A 23,252-nucleotide genomic window follows, 5' to 3' on the forward strand; every position below is an offset into this window, starting at 1 on the left:
CTAGAAATATTAAAAACTTTGTATATTAAAAATCAGAGCGAGTAAATTAACCTTATATCTTAATATTCAACGCTTTTCGAAAATCTTAATACAATCGAAGTCTCCTGAAAGTAAGCTGAGATCCAAGAACACTTGCAGCCAAGAGGTGTTTTGGGTGACCTTAACAAAGTTAACAGTCCAGGCAGGGGCACATAATATAATGGTAATCTCGGCGAGATCTCCCCTGCGTTTGCTCTACTGCCTTTGCTTCCTCCTATCTCTCTTCTCTTCACCCACTGCGATTTCCGCTAGGTAACCCCGCCCCCCTAATTTACTTCTTTAATTCACCACAATCTCTTCATATTATTAATTATTATTACATATAAACCTGTGAATATCCTGTTTATGAATAATCTCCATTAATTGATATTTATTTTATATTTGTTAATTCAATAAAATTGTCTTTATTTGTATTTTATTGAATGACTTAACATCCAAGTAAAGATATAATTGAACACAGCTTAATTTTTTTATTTAATTAATTAGTTTTTTTTGTTTCTTTTTCGAATAGGAGTGAAGGTTACACTATTAATGGTAGAGTCAAGATTCCAGGTATCTTTATTCCGCTTCTCTCTTTTGTATATTTTGTAATAATTTGCATTTGAGTTTATTCAATTCTACAATGTTATGTTTTCAATACATGGCTATTTTGTTTTGTTAAGGTAAACATCTGCTGATTGTCATGAAAAATTTAATATCTTTATAGTTCCTTTCCGTTTTTGATTATGTAAAGCTTTGTTAATGTGGGAGCTACGATTGGGTAGTGGTTTGATAAATGGAGTGAGTTGATAGGTTTGGATGAACTGTATACGCAATTATCTGATACAAACCTTTGAACATCTCCAAATATGATTGCCGTAGGTGTTTTTGTCCTTTCCTAAATAATGTGACCTGGACGCTCCTCAAAGCATTAACGTCTTGTTCTTGCAAATTTGTGGCCATGTACTAATTCGTAATAATAGGAATCTCTGCAATGACATCATAATCTCGCGTTCCTTGTCGGGTCTTGACAAGTGTTAGTTTTTTTGCAAAAGAACAGAACTTATGTCCGAGATGTCATATAGATCTACTCTTATGGGGTTCTTTTCAGTAAGTACACCTTAATATTGGAGGATGTGAAACCTTAGTACTTTGTCGGAGTATCACCATCTAATTGTGGACTGCACCTTAGTAAGATGTTTAATATCTTGCATTCCAACTGCGAGAACATCAACAATTGATCCTTTAGCATTATGCTTTGAGTTTGTTTCATAAAGTTCTCTCTTGGTTTAGTTTGCAATTTACATTTTCCTCTTCTAAATGTGGACTTTCTTAACAGGAGTTGCTGCAAAAGGATTTGGTCTGCCGATAAAAGTATCAAATGCCAAAGTTATATTAAATGGCCAACAAGTTACCTTTCTTAAGCCTGATGGATATTTTTCATTGTATCCTACCATTATAATGTGATTATCTGCTTTACTAAAGTCATTACATACTTTCCCTGTCTCTTCGTCTTTCTTAGTTCCTGTGTATAATTTATGTCAATCATGATTGTGCTATATGCACATGCCCAGTTAAAGTTAAAATTTATATGAATATGGTGTATTTCATCTTTAAATTCATATTCCTGGTTTAGTTTTCTGTCGGAGAAAGATCTGCTGACTATGTAGAACACATTCAAATCAAAACTTGATCAACCCAGCATCAGGATTTAAATAATTAAAACTACAGATTCACATCTGTTGGTGGATCATATGATTTCCTTCCATATTTTGTCATACATACAATCATACATGAAAACACATACACACACATACATATTTGCACACATATATACTTGTATAATATGGAAAGTCTTTTCAGGATTAATGAATCTTTCATTCTCAACTTATTTTGAAATTACTGATCGCTGTTTGGAGCATTTTTAGTATAATCTTTGAGTGATTTAAGGGCACAGATCTAGATCCTAGTTGTGTCACGGCTTCTAGTGTGGCATAGCTATTTGAGCTTTACTATGATTTAGCCTCTTTGCTCCCCACTTTGCACAGTATGCCACTTGTAGACCCATTTCTCTCTGCTGTGTGAAATGATGGAGGCAGGCTCTGACTAGTAGCCTTTTATACCGTTATTTCTCAAAGAGACAATGTTCAGTGTTTTCCTGGCTATTTGTTATGTATGTATACATATATAAGTATCTCCATGTTTTCGTTTTCAATCCTAAATAAACTAAAAGTATCCTATCCTGGTGCTATGCTATTACAGCTGTGAGCCCACATAAATATGTGTGTGTGTGTGCGCGCGCGCATAAGATAATGTAGGTCAAGCAATCTAGATCCATCAGGTTTTCAATAATCTTGTCTATCTAAAAGCCTAATGCCCAGATGCATTTTAGTTGGGCGCTTATGATATCCCATTAGGTTTACATTGTGCTATTCGATGTACTGAATAGACTTAAAAACTTTCTGAATGTCAAGTCTATTCTAACTTGTTTTACGTGTTTTCTAAAATCGAGGGCTGAGTGATAATGTCACAAATGGTATTGATAAATTTGTTGTAGTTCCTTAATTTTGGCCCAAAGCCATAATGTACCAGCAGGGACTCATCTAATTGAAGTGGCTGCTATTGGTTATTTCTTTTCTCCGGTGAGATTATATCAAACAGTCATTCAATATGATGATTGGACTTTTAGTCCTTTAAAAGTTAACATATTCGTAATTTTAATCCACTTTTACTTGTTCAGGTCCGTGTAGATGTAAGTGCCAGAAACCCCGGCAAGGTTCAGGCAGCACTGACAGAGAATAGAAGGGGTCTAAGCGAGCTAGTACTAGAGCCTTTAAGAGATGAACAGTATTATGAGGTAGTTATACCTTAAATAATATAAGCCGTATTTTTGAAGTCTTCCATATCGTTGTCATTTTGATTGGTTATTAATCTTTGAGTAAGATCAAAATCATCCTGTTCTAATATCCTTGCAGATAAGGGAACCCTTCAATGTAATGTCTTTAGTCAAAAGTCCAATGGGTCTCATGGTTGGTTTTATGTTAATTGTGATGTTCTTAATGCCCAAGCTCGTGGAGAACATGGGTATGTCTTCTGATTATTATCATCATATTTCACTGGGACCTTGCTACTTGTATGAATAATTGAATATACGTGTATTGTTCTTACTCAAGTACATATATGTATATTATTTTTGTTCTTAGACATGCACCTGAATATATATCTATTTTATGAACACAAATTTAAGTCTTGAATTTCTTGTGTTTTAGTTTGAATAAGTAGTACTTTTAGAACCTCTGTTGAGAAGTGTCAGGAACTGGTTGATTATTAAACAATTTGATGCTATTTTTTGGGTTTTTTTTGTTTAGGAAAGTAAATGACAGCAAATAGAACAAAGAAATAGAGTTGAGAAGAGAGAGATTTAGGCTCTGTTTGGGATTGCTGTTAAAAATTGTTGTGCTGTTAGAAAAAGTGCTGCTGAAAAAAGTGTTGTTGTAAAAATAAGATGACTGTTTGGTAATTTTTTTGATACGTATATGTGTTGATGCAAAAAATTAAAAATAATGATGCTTTTGGTAAGGTTTGATGGTGAAATCAGCATCTGCTTCCCGCAACAGCTGAAAAACAGCTTTTTCTAAAAGCATGGAGGGACCTGCTTTCTCTAACAGCAGCTTTTAGGCCAAAAGCACTTTTCCGAAAAGCAGCTTATAAATTTTACCAAACAGTTTTTTAACTGCTTTTCAGCGAAAAGTTGTTGCTGTCTGCAACAGCAATACCAAACACACCCTTAGAGAGATAGAGACATAATAGAGGGAGAGATCAAATAGAGAGATAAAATAGGGAAGAAGAAACTCTATAACCCAACACCTCTTGGTGTAGTGGTATATCCCTACGGGATGTCGAGGGTTCAAACCTTGTCAAAGACAAGATGGTGCGTGAGTGTGTAACTAGCAAAAAAAAGAAACTCTAGAGAGAGAAAGAGAAGAATCCAGTTATAGAGAGAGAAAGAGATTGGTGGCAAAGCCATTTTCATATATTCAACATAATAAGAGTACAAGCATTCATCTGGTATTCATGGACCAGTTTGGTAACTAACTTTGGTAAAGGCTAAAGTACTCTTAAAGTCATGTAAAACGACATTTACTCCACCATTACACTGCACTGCACCATGGTTGTCATGTCGGTCGACTAGTCGCCGACTAGGACTAGTCGGCGACTAGTCGACTAAGCGGTGATTGGAGGTCAACTCAACATGTCGACTAGCTGAATGTCGATATTTCGGTCGCCTGGTCGACTAAGCGGTCGACTAGTCGAGCTGCTCAATGTATATATTTTTTCTGCATAATTTTTTTTACATGCTGCACTACCACATCACATCACAGTTGTATCAGACAATTGTTATTGAATAATTGTTACTTATTTCACATGATTGCAAATACTTTTCTTTGTTCTAAATTGTTAGATGATTGCAAGTACTTTTCTTTGTTATTATTTGTTAGATCTTCTAGCTTTTTCATCATTCTCTCCAAGTGTTGGATTCTTAATTCCTTACAATCTGAAATAAAACATTGTGGAATGAGTTGGAACTTAAAACCTAGAACTTAGAAATCTAAAATACATAATATATATACATTTGTGTGTGTATATATATATGTATATTGTATTTTAATTTATAATAATATATTATTTTTTTGTCGACTAGTCCACGACTAGTCGACTAATCGACTAGCGGGGGGTCCGAGACTCATCGACGTGACAACCATGCACTGCACATACTGCTACTACACTGTACTATATTCAGCTATCGTAACAAGAGGAATGCAGAGACTAATTTAATACTTTAAGCCCTATTAGAGGGAATCACTTGCACCTTATTTTTTTGATGTGTAAAAAATAGACATCTATCACGTGCCTCTATGTCAATACCTTAATTAATAGGTTCCATGACTTTTGTACTATAGACTTTTAATCGTTATTTTAGGAATAAGAATAGAAAAATTGTAGACTTTCTTGACTTAATTGCTAGGGACTTATATTTGATGCAAGGAGGATATATAGAGTATCATTAAGTCGAGGATGTGAGAGAGTCGATAAGCTTGAGATAATAGATAAGCTTCGAGTGACTCAATGATATTTTAGCCAAATATTTTAGCCATGTAAGTTTTAGCCAAAATACACTTAAAGCATCACTAAAAAAATTACGATTCGACCTTTAAGAGTTTTGTTAATAATATCATAGGAAAGATTTAATAAAACTAAATTATTCTTCTTTTGTCTATAAAAATTAGCATTTAACATTCACTCCATTTCAGACTAATTTGAAACTTACATTTATAATTTATACATATCTTTATATAATCTATATTTTTAAAAGAGCAATGCTAAGTTCCCCAAATTCCCCCAAATGATGTGGCATGACACATGTTAAATTTTGATTTTAGGCTCATGTTTACATACACTTGATTCCATATTATAATTGTAAAAAGTTATCATTTATACATGACACATCATTATTTGGGGAAAAAAATTGGGGTATCTAGCATTTCTCTTTTTAAAAATATGGTCACTCTATTTTGATTTGAAGAAGATAATTTAAAGAAAATAAATAATATTTAACATTGCTAAATTTTGAAATTAGTTTAAAGTGCGCGTTAAAAATCAATACGTCTTACATTATGAACGAGGGGAAGTAACTTTTCTTTGTTAGATTATTGGTGCCAAGCTGTTCCTTAACACATACTCCTCGTGTCCCATAAAAATGGCAATATAGTGAAATTTCAAACTCAAACTACCCCAACTTTGAATGAAATTGATAAATACCATTAGACAATTTTTTTTGAAAGTTATCATTAATAAGTATATTTGATTCACTATTAAATTTAATTTTAATTTTGTAAAATTGTAAATTAGTACTGTATAATTTGTGGTCAAACTTGAATAGGTTTTACTTTAGGAAACTATAAACCGCCACTTTTCGAGGGATGGAGGGAGTATAGTTAAATATTAAAGTGGTTACAAGACCATGTAAGAAAATTTTCACTTTAGTTATCAGGATCTTTAATTAGTCACTTAAGTGATCGAAGGAAACGTTATTAGATTATGAGTATTCACTAATAAGTGACTGTTAAGTCATGGAAATATGTGGCGAATATTGTAAATGTGTACCTCTAATTTTTTAATAATCGATGAAATTTGATAGATGCTTGAATTGTTGAAGATAGAGTCGATTTCGTCAAGAATTTTTTAGAAATGATTGTTGTTAAAAACTGATTAAAGAAATTAGGGGTTTTCCTAATTTTATACTTCCCTCATTAATCAATGTACGGAAGAGTGATTTTCCAAATATAGGTTCGTTTTATCCAGCTATTTAGATGCCAAGTATGTCCACGTTTTTCGTGAAGTCAATATTCATAATCTAAGGATTATTATGATGCTCACTTGAGTGACCAATTAGATTCATACACTTTGATCTTAGCACTATATTTTATATATTAAAAAATTACTCTGACTGAATTTCTAAACCTGGTCCATTTGTTTTTTTTCCGTATATTTGCCAATCAGAAATGTTTTCTGTAGTGTCCAAAAGCAATAAACTTGTACTGTTTTAATGTTTTCAGAATTTCACAAGTTAACTGAATCTGTCAAAGGAATTTCTAATAAAAATTACCTTTGTAGTTCAAACCTGGGCCATCCCATATTAATTTTTTTGCTACTTGCAGATGCATCATGCAAATTTGAAATTAACTTCTAGATTCTGATTTAAGTTTAATGGGAGAGTATATGTGCTGAATATGTAACAACGCTAGCAAGAGAATAAATCATCTAATATGATAAAGTTTTATATCATTTTCTCAAGCAGAATGCATTCTAAAACAATCTTAATCCTTATTAAGTTTATCTTTCGAACTTTGATATGCACCAAATTCGTTAAATTTTGCCAAGCGTAGTAGCATTCATGGAAGATTAATTCTGTTATTTGCAAGTTTGTTGTCACTGATTCAACTTCGTATTTGAATGTTGTACTGACAGATCCTGAAGAAATAAAACGAGCTCAAGAGGAGATGAGAAGCCAAGGTGTTCCCTCTATTGCTAACTTATTGCCTGGAGCTGCAAGAAACAATTAGTTTGAATCTTATCGCATTAAGCTCCTTCTTTTCAATGTTTGCTTGGAAAAAAAAAAGTAAAACAGACTACATAACTTATTTATAACAAAGTTGCAAACATATGGATATTGAACGATGCATTTGTACAAGGGACTTGTATTTACATATTTTGGTAGAGATGTCTCAGTACTGGTGGCCAAAAACAGTAGTCTTGAATTGCTTACTTTTGTAAGAATTTCCTAAGTTAAATGGATTTCCAATTTACCTTTGTAGGTCCATGCATCTGTTATGCTGTCATCTTATCCATATAGGTGGTTTGCAATTTTGCCATTCACCTTTTTTGTCTAGAGCATTAGCTTTTAAGTCAGAAGAAGGTCCATTAGTGTTTAATCAATAATTTATCAGTATAAAAATTAATGAAAGGAAGCCAGTGTAGTAATGTTACCAAAAATTTTAATTCTTTGGATGCCCAAAAAAATGTTTGTTTCAATAGCCAAGGTAAGTGAATTTTGCATGTATAAAATATACACAACTTCAGAACAATGTCCAGCTACAATCTCTCTTAATTAGGTAAAAGAAAAAAACTTAAGAACGAAGTCCAGATTTATAAAACATTATACATACTCAGACATTTGAAACAAGGTTACCGCTGATTAATTTTTCTGCAATCATAATCGAAGTTTGGATTAGATGTCTATCATGCTATTCATTAGAAAAGAGATGCAAAAGTTCAAATCACATGTCAATATTCCATTCAGAATAAATTATGGTACAAGTTCTGCTTCTGATTCCTATCAGACACTATCGAAGGAGTCCATACTACTCAGTACTTGCAATTATCACAATTGACAAAGCGGAACTTAGATTTCTAAATGTAGAAGGATCTTGTACTAATACATCCCATTGGATCCTAAGCAACCTTCTAGTTACAACAAAGAATAAAATACAATACAACACAACACAAAACAAAACTGCTGAACATGAAGCGGTGTCACATTCTTAAACTAACACTATAAGTAGTTGCTCGTTTGAAACACATTGGGTTGAGATCCACTTGCACAGACTTTGTGGAAGAGTACCATGTGCTATCTTTTCTTCTCTATGACAGTCCACAAGAAACTTATTTTGTAATGAAGATCCCCTTTGTGAAAAAAGTTAGTTGAGAAAGCAAGAAAGTAAACAAATGCTAAAATCCCAACTTCTTTGAAAACCTATCCGGGAGATTAGCAATCACAAATCCAGCAAACACCTGCAACACGAATGAGGAACTTTGTAAGGGACACTAAGAAGGAATCGTGTGGGTACAAACTTACTTTTTAATGTAATGTTTCAGAGGAAATGGAATGAAAATTAGAAGCGGAGATTCAGCTCTAGTAAATTAACAGCATAAACATGTAATATAAGATATATGTCATACTGAAGATTCACTAATTCTTTTATCCTCAGCACTGAATTTATGCTATGCAAAAGTAACTGAACAAGTTCCGTCAAGCAAATTGAGAATCATAACATTCAGATCACTGTGATAAATGTGCAGAAAGTTGAAAGGTTTAAATATCTATATCCATTCACTTGGTCTGGTAAAATTATTAGAAAGTCGGCTTGAGGATGATCCAGTTTTATGTACTAATATTAAACTTCATCTGGTTGATTAATGTAGTTGGAGCAAATTGTTGTACCATTATAAAAACTACTATTAATGACAATGCTCAAGGCCTATTATCATATAGCTTAAACTTAGATAAGAATTTTCATCTAGATGTATGGACAGCCTTCTTACTTGCACTGAACCAAGAATGTAAATGGCTGAATAATGGCGGCCATGAATCATCATATCAGCCACCATAGCAAGTGGGATTGTGAGAGACATTCCCAAAGTAGCCACAAGTGGAGTTGTCCAAACAACACATAATGCCCTGATAAGATCAGATAACATTTAAACAGGGAAAACACAAGAGCATGTGAAAGAATAGTTGCATACAGGAAAACAGCAAGATCAGCATACCAAAAGTAGTCAGAAAGAACACTTCCAATAAAACCATTAGCAATAACAACTTCATCCAATTTAGCTGAGTGCGGAATCGTAAATTTCGGTTCAATTCCTAATGCTGTCAAAGGCCATACTGGAGCAACAAAATATAATCAAAAGAGTGCTGGAAGCAAGAGCAGATAGAACTGTTGAAGAAAAACTACTAAAATAAAAGAGGGCAAGTAAATGAACTTAAAAAACCTATCGTTATTTACTTACTCCTGAACAGCCGACATAAATTACGGAATATAACAAAGTAATTACACCAAACTTCCTTTAGCATCGTCGAAAATTATACAATAATTGACAAAAAAAAATAATGTAAGCTTTGACAATCCTCCCCTAACACTATGCAACTATGGCATTGAATTCAACCTTGAATGTAAAACTTTTGCTAGTGAAATGTAACACATCTCATTTCTACTGATTTCCATCTACGAGCCTACCTAAATCCACAAGCATGACACAAAGCACTAGTATGCCTTAAGGATGATTCTGAGTACAACTTTTACAGCTAAACTTGAAGATTCTTTTGTAGGTACAGGACTAATTCAGAATTTGGAGTACAGAGACATATCATACTCCATTCTCAGTAGGCTACAAAGATAGTAATTAGTATGAAGCCAAATGTATTATTTTGGACAACAATTGACTGTTTATAGTTGTTGTAGCCTATGTTACTCGGACTCTTCATTTTACCTTCGAATACCCGTGTCGGACACTCGACCCTCGAACATTGACACTTGGACCAGGACACTTATTTTGGGCCAAAATCATGTATCTTTTTCAAGATATAGCCGAGTCCGATACTTAGACACGTATCCATTTCGGACACTTCTAGCCGAGTCCGAGTAACATAGGTTGTAGCTAATGTACATATGATTTGGAGCGTATAGAAAACATGTTCCAAAACATACTAAAATGCTGCTCCCAGTTTTCAAAAGCTGTTACACAAGATTTATGATTACTGTGGTAAAGACAACCTAAAGTTCAAAATATGAATTTGTATAATAGATGGTCACTAAATAACCATTAGCATGAATCTTTCGGATTGGAATAATGCAACTTATAGAAATTCTACTTGTAAAATATTCAAATGACACTACTCTTTACAAAAATAAGCTTCTTGCATTATTATGACATATGTTAGAAGAATGTAACCAAACTAATCACTCTAGCACCATTTTATTATGCCCCACACGCCTTATGCTACCGTAGCTGGACTACTTACCAGTCAATATTGGATAGAGGCTAGTACACGAATTAGAGTTAATAAGAACTTAATTATAATACCTTGTTTGGAATTGGGACCCATGGATGGAGAGAATATTAGTTCTTACATTACATGTTACCCATTCTACTTGCTGCATGGAATGACATATTAAAAGACTTAGACTTGCTTATTTGTTTAAACATTTTCAGTACAGCATACACATATATAAATTGATAAACCAAATTATTTATGCTCTCATTTGTTGAAGTTTCAACTGGATTCATATACTCATCTTCTAATTTTTTCACATACACGTCTTCTAGTCTATGCTCATGGTCCAACTTATATGAATACACAGATGAGAACATAATATATGTAACTTCTATCATCAATTAAAACAATGGTGATTCAGTCAGCAACATTTACTAAATAAACATAATAACATATTGAAGAACTAGAAAGCATATATAGTAAAATGAAAAAGAGCTATAAGCATCAAGAACAAAATCCATCATGCAGATACCCAGTAGCATACAGTTCATTCGAATAAACTTGATATTAGCTTGAGGCTAGTTCAGGTATAAAAACAAAATTAATTGATAGTCAACACTCGACACATATGCACTTACCAAGCCACCACAGGGCAACAAGAGTAAACAAGCCAATATATCCAAACAACTTTTGTACATCAACTCTTTCACCTTCCTCCCCAGAGAACTTTTTGAGAAGAACTGCAGCATAATACATTTTACTAGCTTAGTTACATCGGGAACCTGAAAGCAGTGTGCAGTAAAGGAAGAGGGTCACAAACCAGTAAATAGCCCATACGACAAAGCTGAGAGAAGGCCAAAGAGGTCACCAACAAGTGAGCGTTTTCCATTACTTTAAGATAAACAAAAACAGGTTTAACTGTCAGTCAATGCCCTGAAACATGCAATGGAAGCATCTAAATGACAATAGTTGAAGAAATGAAGGGGAAAAAAAATTGTTCCAGTGTATGAAAAGGATAACGATAAAAAATCGTAAGACTATTTCAGCTTTTCCCCATGTTTGTAAAATAGCCATTATTCCAACCGATGTTACCAGGAGACATGGGTATGGATCCAAGAGTCGGATTCTTAATTTTAAGATAAATTGGATTGTTTGATATGGATAAAAAATTGGACATGGGTGCACTTTACTCAGCATGCAAGCTTAACAGAAGTAGATATTCATAGACTGATTCATTGTACATTCATAAAAAAGTAGTGTTCACTGCAAATAAATCATATACACTTGATTGTGCATGTTTAATTGTAGCATAAACCCAAAATCATAACACAGAAACAAGTCAATTATGGACCTTTACTCTTTAAAAACTAGTTGTTAGGAGACCTATTTCATCTTGAACACTGATGCTACAAGGTGAAGTGTCCGGTTTTAATAAGAAGGATCCGACTCAGATGCCATACCCACACCCATGTCATGTCCGGTGGACACGGGTATAAGGATAAAAATGGAGAGAGTCCAGGTAACAGAGATCCAACTACTTGTGATGACATACACTTGCGAATATTTGCTTATCAAAAGTGACATCCTAGAGTTTCAACTATCAAACAGAAGCATAAGAAACTTACGAAGTATTCAATTCTGAATCATCTGCTGCCCATGTTTTTCCAAGCGTGGTCATGGCAACACCTGCCATGCTAACAAAGACAGCAACTACCTTTGTCACATTTAAGGAGTCTTGACCCAGAAATGCACCAATAAAAAGAGTAAAAAGCCCCGATGTTGAGGACAATACTGTTGTGCTTGCCACACTTGTCCGTGCGAGTGCAGCATTTGATAAATACTGCAGGCTCATAAAGCAGTGAAACTTCTTAGTTAGGGTACTCCATGCAGTTTAGTAAATCTTTTCTATAACTCAAGACAAGATATAGACCTAAAGGAATATAGTCGATGAAGAAAGATAACATGTGCATCCGTAGTACTGCATTTTGTAAATTGACATAGAAAGACTGAAATCCTTAAGAATATGTGCTAAAACTTATGAGTTTGAATACACAAGTAATATCATACAGTGTACCTTTGGTTTTTAGTAGTATACTTACAATCACCAAGTTGAAAGTCATGGAGGTAATAACTTCTTATTCTACAAAACTGGTCTAATTGTTATTAATGATAGTTCAAAACCATAACAAATACATTAAAAGCTCCTATTTAAGGAGTAACTTGCAACAATATATGATTCAGTAATATGTGAAAAACTGGTAAACAGGACACTTGGGTAAAAATGTCTTGATATTTATTAGCTTTTATGAGTAAAATCAATCGAGGTTGAATTCCATGAACAAATAGAAATCACTGATTTTCATTTTGAAGCAGTCACTGATATTGATTGAATAGAAGTATAAGACAAATTTTCCCAGGTGTCTATAGAGTGGGCCTCTATTTTAATATTAATCTTTTGGCAGAAAGTATATAAAATTAAATTTGTTAAATGTATTTTCTATAAGAATGTAGTGCTTCGATTGATCTTACATGACCACAAATTTTATATGATAATTTCCAAAAGTCAGTATCAGGATGTTAAAAAATAGAAAAGAAGACATTTACATCAGGAGCTAAAGGATACAAAACTTAGAAGTATAACGTAGAAGGAATTTATTAGAAAGCAAGATCACAGTTTCATAAAAAAGAACAGGAAAAAATTGACAATTCTAATGAGGACCTGAGGGGCACAGGGACACAGATTACCTCTGTAACAAACCAAATAGGGGCAATGTAAAATCCATAAGTAGCAACTTCCCTGGTGGTAAGCTCTTTGTTTTGCTTCACTGTGTCAGCAGGAACCAATAGCATTTCTTCTTCCTGAGCAGAGATATCCCCTTCACTGTCTTTTCTATTAATTGACCCTTGAATCTCAATTTCAAACATTTTTATGGCCCCATTTTCCGTTGATATACTCTTGCTACTTCTAGAGGTACGTTTCTTAAGATAACTATAGATACAGTCCTTAAGGAATGCTATTGGAAGATACACTACCATTAAAGAAGCACCAAGATATGTCACAGCAAAAGGCTGCTTATAATCTGTGAAAATGCCCTGTTAAAAACACGCATTCTGTTACCAACAAATAAAAATGACATCCTTGCAGAAATCAGGTCTTTCAATAAAACCATATGACTGGATAATGTACGTTAACGTATCTCAGCATCTGATAGACATCAAGTTATTGCCAACACGGGCATTTTTTTAATCTACCTTGAGGAATTAGGGAAACAGAAATTGTATACAATGACTAATATTCTTACAGAAACTCTTAAAAGCTAAGGGCCTGACAGTTACAACCCACATAAGAAGAACTTTTGAGTACAAATAGAAATATCACCTACTAGGAATCCATATGGTATAACTATCAAACAACATGAGATCAAAGAACTAGTTCCTAGCTCCTCATTCAATGTCACCTCCTTGCTAGACATTATTACACAAGCTACCATTTCCAAAACAAAATTCTAAAATCCCCCCCCCCTTTCCTCCCTTTCAAAAGATAATATAAGAAGGAAAAAACAAAGCTTCAAGGAGAATACTAAGATAAGTACATGGCAAAATAAGTAAAAATTAAAAATTAAAATACGCTTAAAGTGACACATAGATGCCTAAAATGCTAAATATGCAAAATTGCCAGTTTTCCAGTTCATTCATTATCAATCTTTACTTAGCTACTTCATTAACCAAACTAATTAAATGCCTAATAGAGCTACAACCCTTTTATTATTTTAATGCCTTAACTCCCCATTATTTCTAATAATCGCAAACATCTCTTATCGGAATTTAGGATCAACCTACAGAAAATGCAAATGTCTCCTAAACCAATCTCCATCCTTCGAAAACCCAACAAGAAATTCCAATAAAAAGACACACACGCACACAGACACACAAAATTGGGTAATAAACCCTAAAGAAGAAAAAGATACCTGTGTAACCTCTGCAGAAGAAACCCAAATAATAACAACAGTACCAATTAGAAACAACCCAGCTCTGTATCTCCAGCCCATCACACAAAACTATCAAGAAAACACCCAAAAAAGATATAATTTTTATTCCCAGATCAAGAAACTTCAAGAAAATGAAAACCCAAGATTATTCTTATGGTTCTTGATCTGACCTTGCTTGTAATTATGGAAAATAAAGAGTTGAAAAGAAGAGAAACAATGGAGTCAGAATGAAGTATCTAGAGTTGAATCTCAAGATTATTCTATAGTTGTATGTGTGTTAAATGTGTGTGTATGTATTTATTGCACATAAACTTGGAATGTAATAATAATGTCAGCTGTGTTTGTTTGTTGAAGTCCCTTGTGGATTTCACAACAAGACATGGATATTCTCTCTCTCTCTCCCCCATCCCATATCGGTTAAATTAGGTTCATTGTTCTAAATCTACCATTTTTCTAAAGTCAAACTTTTACCAATACCAGCTGGCGATCCGTGGGGTCCATGAATTTTGGTTAATATTTATAAATTTTTATTTTCATTTTTTATAATTTTATTAAAATTTTATATAATTAAATATTAAATAATGATTATATAAATATAATTTCATTATTTATAATTTCAAGTCAATTAAAATAATATAAATAGTATATAATTAATGAGATCTTATTCATAAATAATAATATAAATATTTGTTTTTGGTGAGATTTATCTTTAGAAATAATAATATAAATATTTTGTTGATGGGATTCGAACATGATAGGCTCTAATTATTTGATAAAAAAAATCTGACGGTCGTGATCGAAAAAAATAATCAAAATGAGAATTAACCAAATTACAAATTATATATCATTCAATAATTGATTTTTTTTGTTATTTAATGTAAAATAAGGGGAAATTATTCAAAATCATATATATTTATAAATTTATCTTTTAAAGAGAAACTACCAAAAAAATTAATATTTTGAGATTGAACTATATTCTAAAAGTATTTATAAAAATACGGTGTAATCAAAATCACCAAATATGTAACTAGTTGTATCAAATTTTTTTGGTTGTATCTAATTATAGAAAAATTGTATTTTTCCAAAATAAATATTGAAAAGTAATTTTTTTGCTAATAAAGATGTATTTTTGCAAAAAAAATAATTAAAAATGACAGTTTTTTTACAAAATAAAAAAAGAAATTGTACTTGGATATTTTTTTAAAAAATCCCTTTTTAAAATATGACTTGCGATCTTTAAAATTTAAAATGTATTTTTTTTATATTTGTGAAAATATTAAATTTAAGTTGATTTATGTTGAATAGGTTTTTTTTCTGATTGTAACCGAATTCAAAATCAATTTTATAAAAAGTTGAACCGAAGTTAGTTTCTAGGTTGCAGAAATTTCGAATCGTATTTTAACAATTTTAAAACTTCATATTTTAAAAATTATTTCATGAACTTTGGATATTCGAATAATATGTAAGAAATTATTGTTGAGTATATATGTAAGAAGTTATTGCTAATTATGAGATTTTCCGAAGAAATTTTCAAGTTTCAACAATGAGTTCCAAGTTGTTAAGAAGACAGGCGAGGGGCTTAAACTTTACGGTGTGTTTTGTGGACTGTTTGTCACGTCTGGTTTTAAGAGAAATGGAAGTATTTAATAAAATTGCAAGTGTGAATAACCTGTCATTAAAGACATTTTGTTAGTTATTGTTTATACCAAATTTAGTGAGGTTAAATGCTAAGGATACGGTAGAATGTGTCTTTAGTAATGTGACTAAATAAACGTAATGAAAGTAAATAAATCACAAGAAATTAATTTCTCGAAAAATCCGAGAACGGGAAAAAACCGCGGATGGGATTGAGTGTCCAACCTAAAATATAATCCACTAGATAAATAATTATGTTTACAATATGTTTAAGATAAAGAACATGATCGAATACAATCATTGTTTATGATACTTATACATGTGTTTGTAGACTAGCATTTTAGGGTGTAGTGTATGTGTGTTTGTTGTCTTCTTCAAGGAGATCGAGTTGATATTGCTATGGAAGAATAGATTATCTCCCCTCTCCTTTTCTGAACTCCGGTTGGTGTAATGTCCGAGTGAAGTTGTTATATCCCTCCTTTTATTTGCCTCCGCCTTCTCCTTATCTCTTAGGTTGTTCCTCCTTTTTCTCCTATCTTTCCTCCCTTATCTCCCACTTCAAATTGCAGTTGTTATCTTGTTGCATTTACTTGACTTATTCTCCTCCAAAATCGGAGCTCATCTTACAAAGTCTGTTTGCTGTCGTGTAAATCACCTCCTCATCTTTCCGTCCTAACACTCCTTCTCGTCTTTGCCGTGAACTCCTCCCGTCATGTCTACAATTTTCATGTATAACAATAGCCCCATATTTTATAAATAAGGAAACCAAATTTATAAAATCTCCAAATTGATATTTAAATCAATAGTTTGTCAACACAGCTAGTTTTACGTGAGCAAACTCTTCATTTTCTCCAGGTAGTTGTGTAATCAGCCACGTTGATATACAAGCACTGGCCTTTCGTTTATCAAAAAACCCTCTTTTATTCTTATCATAATTCCACCACTTCCCTATATACACTCATTTGCTATCTCTTCGCTAGATCCCTAGATACACTCCCCTCCTAACTCATCTCTTAGTCGTTTCTCCTTCTTCATTACTCACTATGGCCAAAAAATCTACCCGTAGTTCTGAGAGTCACAGTGAATCCCATAAAACCTCGACTAAAAACACTAATTGGATCATGACCAATCTTCTTGAGACCCCTAATAGTCAACCCAGCCTGATTAAATCAGAACGATTCGAGGAGATGAAGCTACTATTACATACTGATGCCAACATCATTGTTCCTGACTCCACCGTCCGGGCTGATTCATACAAGAAAGGTTGGGTATGTTTTTACTATTATCCGTTTGACATTGGACTTACCTTCCCTTTTTCAAAGTTCATTACTAGTGTGTTGAATGCACTGAACATATATCATGGACAACTGATGTCGTTCGAATGGAGGGTTTTGGCTTGTCTGGATGCTATCGAGGAGAAACATGAGTTAAATATTGATGTCGAAGTCGTGAAGCACTCCTACAGTCTGGAGAAGTTCAGCAACTATAGAATTAGTTTTACAAACAAAGACACTGAGGACCCCCTGATTCTCAACAATGAAACTATTAATGATAGGAATTGGAAGAAAGACTATGTTTTTGCTGAAAAGAAGACTCCGGGTGAAGATGCTGTTTATCTTCTGGAACACTGGAACAACACGGTTACGATTCCTATAAATTTCTTGTGTATACTTTATTCTTTGCACTTTTCTACTCGTCATATTGTTCATGTCATGCGTCTCATGTCGTTTATCTCACATATCTATTTTATTTTTGTCATCTTTTCTTGATCTTCACCCTACTGTAACTGGATGTACTTTTTGTAGGCTCGATTTGTTATAGTGCCTTTTGTATTCATGCATCATTTATTTTTGTAGATTGCGATTTTGAGCTTGATGATAATGATGTCGTTACTAAGGCCACCGTTGACAAGTTTCGGTCCTTGCCTGTTTCTGAGAGATTGTGGCCCAATTGCCTCGGGCGCCCCATACGTAACGCTGGTAAGGTTAATGTTGAGGAGTTTGTTGCTAATTTGAAGAAGTTGCAAACAAAAGGTGAAACTGGTACCTTGAAAAAAGTTGGGTCCAAGAACATTGCATATAGGACCAGGGGTAAACTAGTCGTCTCTGCTGCCGTCAAGCCGTCTCAATCGATCCAAAGTTTGTCCTATGAAACTTTGGAGATCCCTAAGAGCGACCAGGACGTGGGGATGAGTACAGGACGTAAGTACGCCAAAGGTATATGTCATTTTCTTTCTTTCATGACATATCTTTTGTTGGCTTTATCTGTTTGGATTCTCTTGTTATCATGGATTAAGCCATGTTTTTTAATTGTAGAGTTTAAGCCCCCCATCATTAAGCCCCTTTTAATTTCTGGCAAAGACTTGTTTAATAAAAGATCTCGTAAGGAAAAATCCACTGAAACTGGATCTTCCAAAGCTCCCATGATGTCAAGCCCCCTGTTAAGTCCTCTCATTAGCCCCTTGATTAAGAAAGTTCGAGTAAATCCAACTGTGACTACCATCAGTTGTGATATCCCCATGCCGCTTCTGATTCAAAGGTATGATGTCCATGCCGACCCTCGCACTTTTTCCCGCTTGCTCGATGATATGGTGCTTCCTCAGTCAATGGAAGAGCTTTTTGCCAAAGAGCTCGAGGATATTCTTGACAATGTTGATGGTTACTCCTTCCATGTAAATTAAGCCTCTTCTCTTTATAATGTACGTTTCCTTTTCTTTATTTATTGTATAGCGTCTTCTGTCGTTAATTATTAACATATGTATCTTCATGTTTCATGTAGACACTCCAAAGTGTTTTGGTTGCTCGTGAAGTTTACAATTATAAAATGCAAATGGCTAAGGAGCTTGAGGCGGAGCATAAGTCCTGTGTCAAAAAGTTATGAGCTGCATAAAACCTTGCCAAGGAAAGGCTAATTGGCATGAACGATCTTCAGAAGGAGTTTGACGAATTCTCAAACAAAGTCCGGTCTATTGAACATGACTTGCGTTCTGATGCTGAAAAGATTGTCCATCAGCAAATCATGAGGATTAGGGTTGACACCATGCTGGAGTTCCATAGGGGGTAATGGAAGACTTGGGACGTACTTGAGACTGTCAAGATTTACAACAAAGAGTTTTCTGATGACGCCTTCCCGTTGGATGAGTTTGACGCCCCTAATGATGATGTGGAAATGAAATCTCCCAAGGATAACATCCCTGACGAGAAGTAGTTTAATCTTGATATCATGTTCCTATTATGAACTTATTTTTGCTTTTTCATTCCGTTCTTCAATTTCTGGTTTTGCTACTATAGATTCATGTTTCGCTGTTAAGGCGGGGAATCGTCTTATCTTGTGACTTAATTGCCTTCCATGGCTTTGATATTTATTGTTGAATGTTCGTTGCTATATTCAACTTGTTGATCTTGAATCAAACTTCTAGTTTCCCGGCACTTCAAATTTCGGCTTGAATTCCTCGAATATGTCATTCGATTTATTTTGTCAAGTCAATTGTACTTTTTGTCATTGTGAGGTGTCGTATGTTATGATTATGTTTCATAAACATGTAAATAATAATCGTTTTGAAGTTATCCATACAACTCTTAAAAATTAGTTGTTAGATTCATTCTTAAAGTAAGATTTGTCTCCCGTGGTCATATGTGTTTTAGTAAGTAAATTTTTAAACGTGGTCGTAGTCGTCAATGTACTTTATTTTATCTTACCGTCAAAACACGTTATTTCGTCACTATTCATTTATTTCGTTATCATTCGTTGGTGCATGCACTCGTAGGGTGGTTAAAAGACCTTATTCCCTCTTGAAACACACCAAGTAATTATACGTAAACCTGTAAAACATCATGAAGATGTGTAAATATCATAGTTTTTGTAATAGTCGTCTAGTACATTACTGTCAACTACATTCGTCAAGTGTGTATAGCACTTTTGAAGTAGCAAATTTGTAGTAGGGTGATCAACCCTTTGTGAGTTTTTCACTATGTAAAAATGTGCAATAATATTGTAGAATCTTAAAGAATAGAAATGCATAATCGACTTAAGTGAACAAGCCTACTACTATGTGATGATTAATGCAATTCACAACTTGAATTAACAACTCGAAAATATATGCATAATCATATCGCATGGTAAAGTAATTCACATCAAGTTGAACACGAAATCGATCTTTCATAGATAACTCATCAAAGGAAAATAATGAAAAATAGTAAACAATGTCATGCTAAACGTAAACAACTACCGACAACTAACTATGTCCTAATCGACTTATTGATCAACGACTTCTAAGAACAGAAATTTGAAAAGATGAGATATAAAACATTACACGTGATAAATTTTTAGATGCAAAGCATTCCAGCTTCTTGATATTTGTGTCCCGTCCATACTGGACAGTCGGTAAGCCCCATATCCAACGACGACATCAATGAAGTAAGGGCCTTACCAAGTGTCAGCAAATTTCCCTGTCATCACGTCCATAGTGTTCTGGAACGTTTTTCTCAGCACCATGTCACTAACACGGAAATTTCTTATATGAACATGTTTGTTGTAGGTATTGGCCACCCTTTGTTGATAAGAAGCTAACCGAATTTTTGTCATCTCTCGCAATTCATCCACCGTGTCTTTGTCGTGTGACAACTCTATGTTTTTCACGTCACTCGTCAAGAGCCCATATCTTGCTGTAGGTATCATGACCTCTGTTGGTAACACGGCTTCAGTGCCGTAGACTAGACTGTATGTCGTCTGTCCTGTAGATGTTTTTGGAGTTATCTTGTCCGACCACAACACCCAAGGCAGTTCTTTAGCCCAATTTCCTTTGCATGATGGCAATCGTCTCTTTAAGCTGTTGATTATGATTTTGTTGATTGACTCAGCTTGTCCATTGGATTGAGGATATCTTGGTGTTGACTTAATCAGACTAATGTTTCAACGCTTGCAAAATATTTCAGTTTTATCACTTATGAACTGCGATCCATTGTCACAAACAATCCCGGATGGCACACCAAAATTGCAAAGGATATTTTTTTAATGAATGAAATTACCTCCTTTTAACGTCACTTGCTTGAACGCCTCCGCTTCAATCCATTTTGAGAAATAATCAGTCATGGCCAACATGAACTCCTTCTGTCCTGGTGCAAGTGGAATTTTTTCCCACGGTATCCATTCCCCACTTCATGAAAGGCCAAGATGGAATGGACATGTTAAGATGCTCAGACAGTTGATGTATGATAGGTGCATGTCGTTGGTAGGCGTCACATCTTTTTGCGTAGTATAGGGTATCCTGTCTTAGTGTCATCCAATAATAACCCAAGCGTAAATTTTTAAAGACATATTTCTTCCATTAGTGTGATTCCCACATTCTCCTTGTGTGTGTCCCTTAGTACCATGTCTGCCTCATGCTTTCTCAGACATCTCTATAGCAGCCCCGTGGAAGATTTTTGAATTATTCCCCATCTATGATCGTAAAACTTGATGCCTTCATCCTATGAATCCTTGCTTCGTTGTTGTTGGTTGGCATTGTTCCAAATTGCAAGTATTCCTTGTATGTCTTCATCCAGCTGTCTGCATCTTCACTAGTATTGTCATCACGTTGATCAAGGGTCATTACTCCAGATTCAAGAACTAGTCTTTTCCATGGCAGGCTTCATGATGTGGACCTACTGGGATGTTGTTTAAATCTAAACCATTGAACACAACTCCCAATCCGGCTAATGCATCAGCTTGCACATTATTTTCCCTTGGAACCTATTATATGCGAAAGTTGTCAAAATAGTTAGGTAACCCTTTGGTGATGTCCAAGTATGCAACCCTCTTGGGTTCCTTGGCTTCATAAGACCCCTTTGACGTGATCAATAATGAGTAGCGAATCACAGTTGACGTCAATGTTTTTGATCTTCATGTCTTTAGCATTTGTGAGTCCCATGATCAATGCCTCATACTCAGCTTCATTGTTTGAGATTTTAAAGTCACAAGCATATTGATTAAGCTATCATATCCTCCTGTGGCGATTTGAGGACAAGCCCCAATCCTGTTCCATTGACATTCGATGCCCCATATGTATACAATGTCCAAGGCTTCACGTCTACTCTTGAAAGAACTTGCTGAAACTCCTGCTCTGCATCTGTCATTTGGCTTGGGCTAAAATCAGCCACAAAATCAGCCCAAGCTTGTGACTTTATCGCAGTCCTTGTGTCATGCGTGATGTCGTAAGTACTTAGTCGTATTGCCCATTTTGCCATTCTTCCCGAGGTTTACTCAAGACGATCCTCAAAGGGAAGTTCGTCATGACATGTATCTTGTGTGACTCAAAATAATGTCTCAACTTAGTGGGAGTTATAGCTAATGCAAGTACTAATTTTTCAAGAGACGTGTACCTTGTTTCCGCATCTACCAAGCTCTTGCTGACTGTAGTACACAGGCGACTGTACACCTTCACTTTCTTTTACAAGGACGCCACTCACTACGTGATCCGTTACAGACAAATACACGTACGGGTCCTCTCCTTGAATGGGTTTGGACAGGAGTGGTGGTGTAGTTAGATAACTTTTCAAGTCATTCAAAGCAGCCTCATATTTTTCCGACCACAAAAATCCTTTATTCTTTCTCAACACGTCATAAAAAAGTTTGCATATGTCCGACGAACGTGAAATGAACCTATTCAAGGCTGCAAACCGTCCTGTCAGTTTCTGTACGTCTTTGACGTTCGATGGACTTTTCAATTCGAAAAATCACCTTAATTTGTCCTGGACTTGCTTCAATTCCTCTCCTTGTCACCATGTGTTTAAGGAACTTTCCTGACGACACAACAAAGTTATATTTGGATGGGTTCAACTTTATGTTGTATGACCTTAGTATATCAAATACTTCTTGAAGATCGCGAACATGATATTCCGCGTTAACAGACTTGACAACCCTGTCGTCAATGTAGACTTCCATCGCCTTCTCTATTTGATCTTTGAACATTTTGTTGACAAGTCTTTGAAACGTAGCCCCAGCATTTCTTAGTCCAAAAGACATGGCTAAGTAACAATATATCCCCCTGTCCGTTATGAACGCAGACTTTTCGCAGTTAGATGGTTCCATTTGAATTTGATTGAAGACACTTGATGCATCCAGGAACGTGAGCAATTCATGAACAACCGTCGAGTCTACCATGGTGTCAATGTGAGGTAGTAGACAGTGGTCTTTAGGACAAGCCTTGTTTAAGTTCGTGTAATCAACACAAACTCTCCATTTCCCATTCTTTTTCTGTACAATGACGATATTCATTAATCATTCAGGATAATCAA

General features: G+C 34.6%; 3 protein-coding genes across 4 annotated transcripts; 1 reads left to right on the forward strand and 2 right to left on the reverse strand.

The window, feature by feature from the left end:
* The first annotated feature begins 45 nt into the window (after positions 1-45).
* Positions 46-7,403, forward strand: LOC141697375 (ER membrane protein complex subunit 7 homolog). The gene is made up of 7 exons (XM_074501706.1): positions 46-291; positions 551-591; positions 1,358-1,463; positions 2,597-2,660; positions 2,759-2,875; positions 2,994-3,102; positions 7,048-7,403. Exons 1-7 carry the CDS (start codon positions 200-202, stop codon positions 7,140-7,142), a joined length of 624 nt encoding a protein of 207 aa, XP_074357807.1. The 5' UTR covers positions 46-199; the 3' UTR covers positions 7,143-7,403.
* Positions 7,404-7,842: 439 nt separating this feature from the next.
* On the reverse strand, positions 7,843-14,763 carry LOC141697367 (putative transporter C405.03c). Of its 2 annotated transcripts, XM_074501694.1 has the most exons (9): positions 14,514-14,763; positions 14,323-14,412; positions 13,100-13,447; positions 11,980-12,194; positions 11,175-11,245; positions 10,993-11,094; positions 9,127-9,244; positions 8,902-9,037; positions 7,843-8,370 (listed from the first exon to the last, which is right to left on the reverse strand). In XM_074501694.1, the coding sequence occupies exons 2-9, from the start codon at positions 14,401-14,403 to the stop codon at positions 8,308-8,310; spliced, it is 1,134 nt and encodes a 377-aa protein (XP_074357795.1). In that variant the 5' UTR covers positions 14,404-14,412; positions 14,514-14,763; the 3' UTR covers positions 7,843-8,307. The 2 variants fall into 2 exon arrangements, with proteins under 2 accessions (XP_074357795.1, XP_074357793.1); XM_074501692.1 differs by having other exon boundaries at positions 14,323-14,763.
* Positions 14,764-20,403: 5,640 nt separating this feature from the next.
* Positions 20,404-21,568, reverse strand: LOC141696157 (uncharacterized). Its single transcript, XM_074500338.1, has 2 exons — positions 21,433-21,568; positions 20,404-20,711 (listed from the first exon to the last, which is right to left on the reverse strand). Exons 1-2 carry the CDS (start codon positions 21,566-21,568, stop codon positions 20,404-20,406), a joined length of 444 nt encoding a protein of 147 aa, XP_074356439.1.
* Between the last annotated feature and the right edge of the window lie 1,684 nt (positions 21,569-23,252).

Source organism: Apium graveolens, chromosome 11, assembly GCF_009905375.1.
Source record: "Apium graveolens cultivar Ventura chromosome 11, ASM990537v1, whole genome shotgun sequence".
In the NCBI taxonomy this organism is placed as follows: Eukaryota; Viridiplantae; Streptophyta; class Magnoliopsida; order Apiales; family Apiaceae; genus Apium; species Apium graveolens.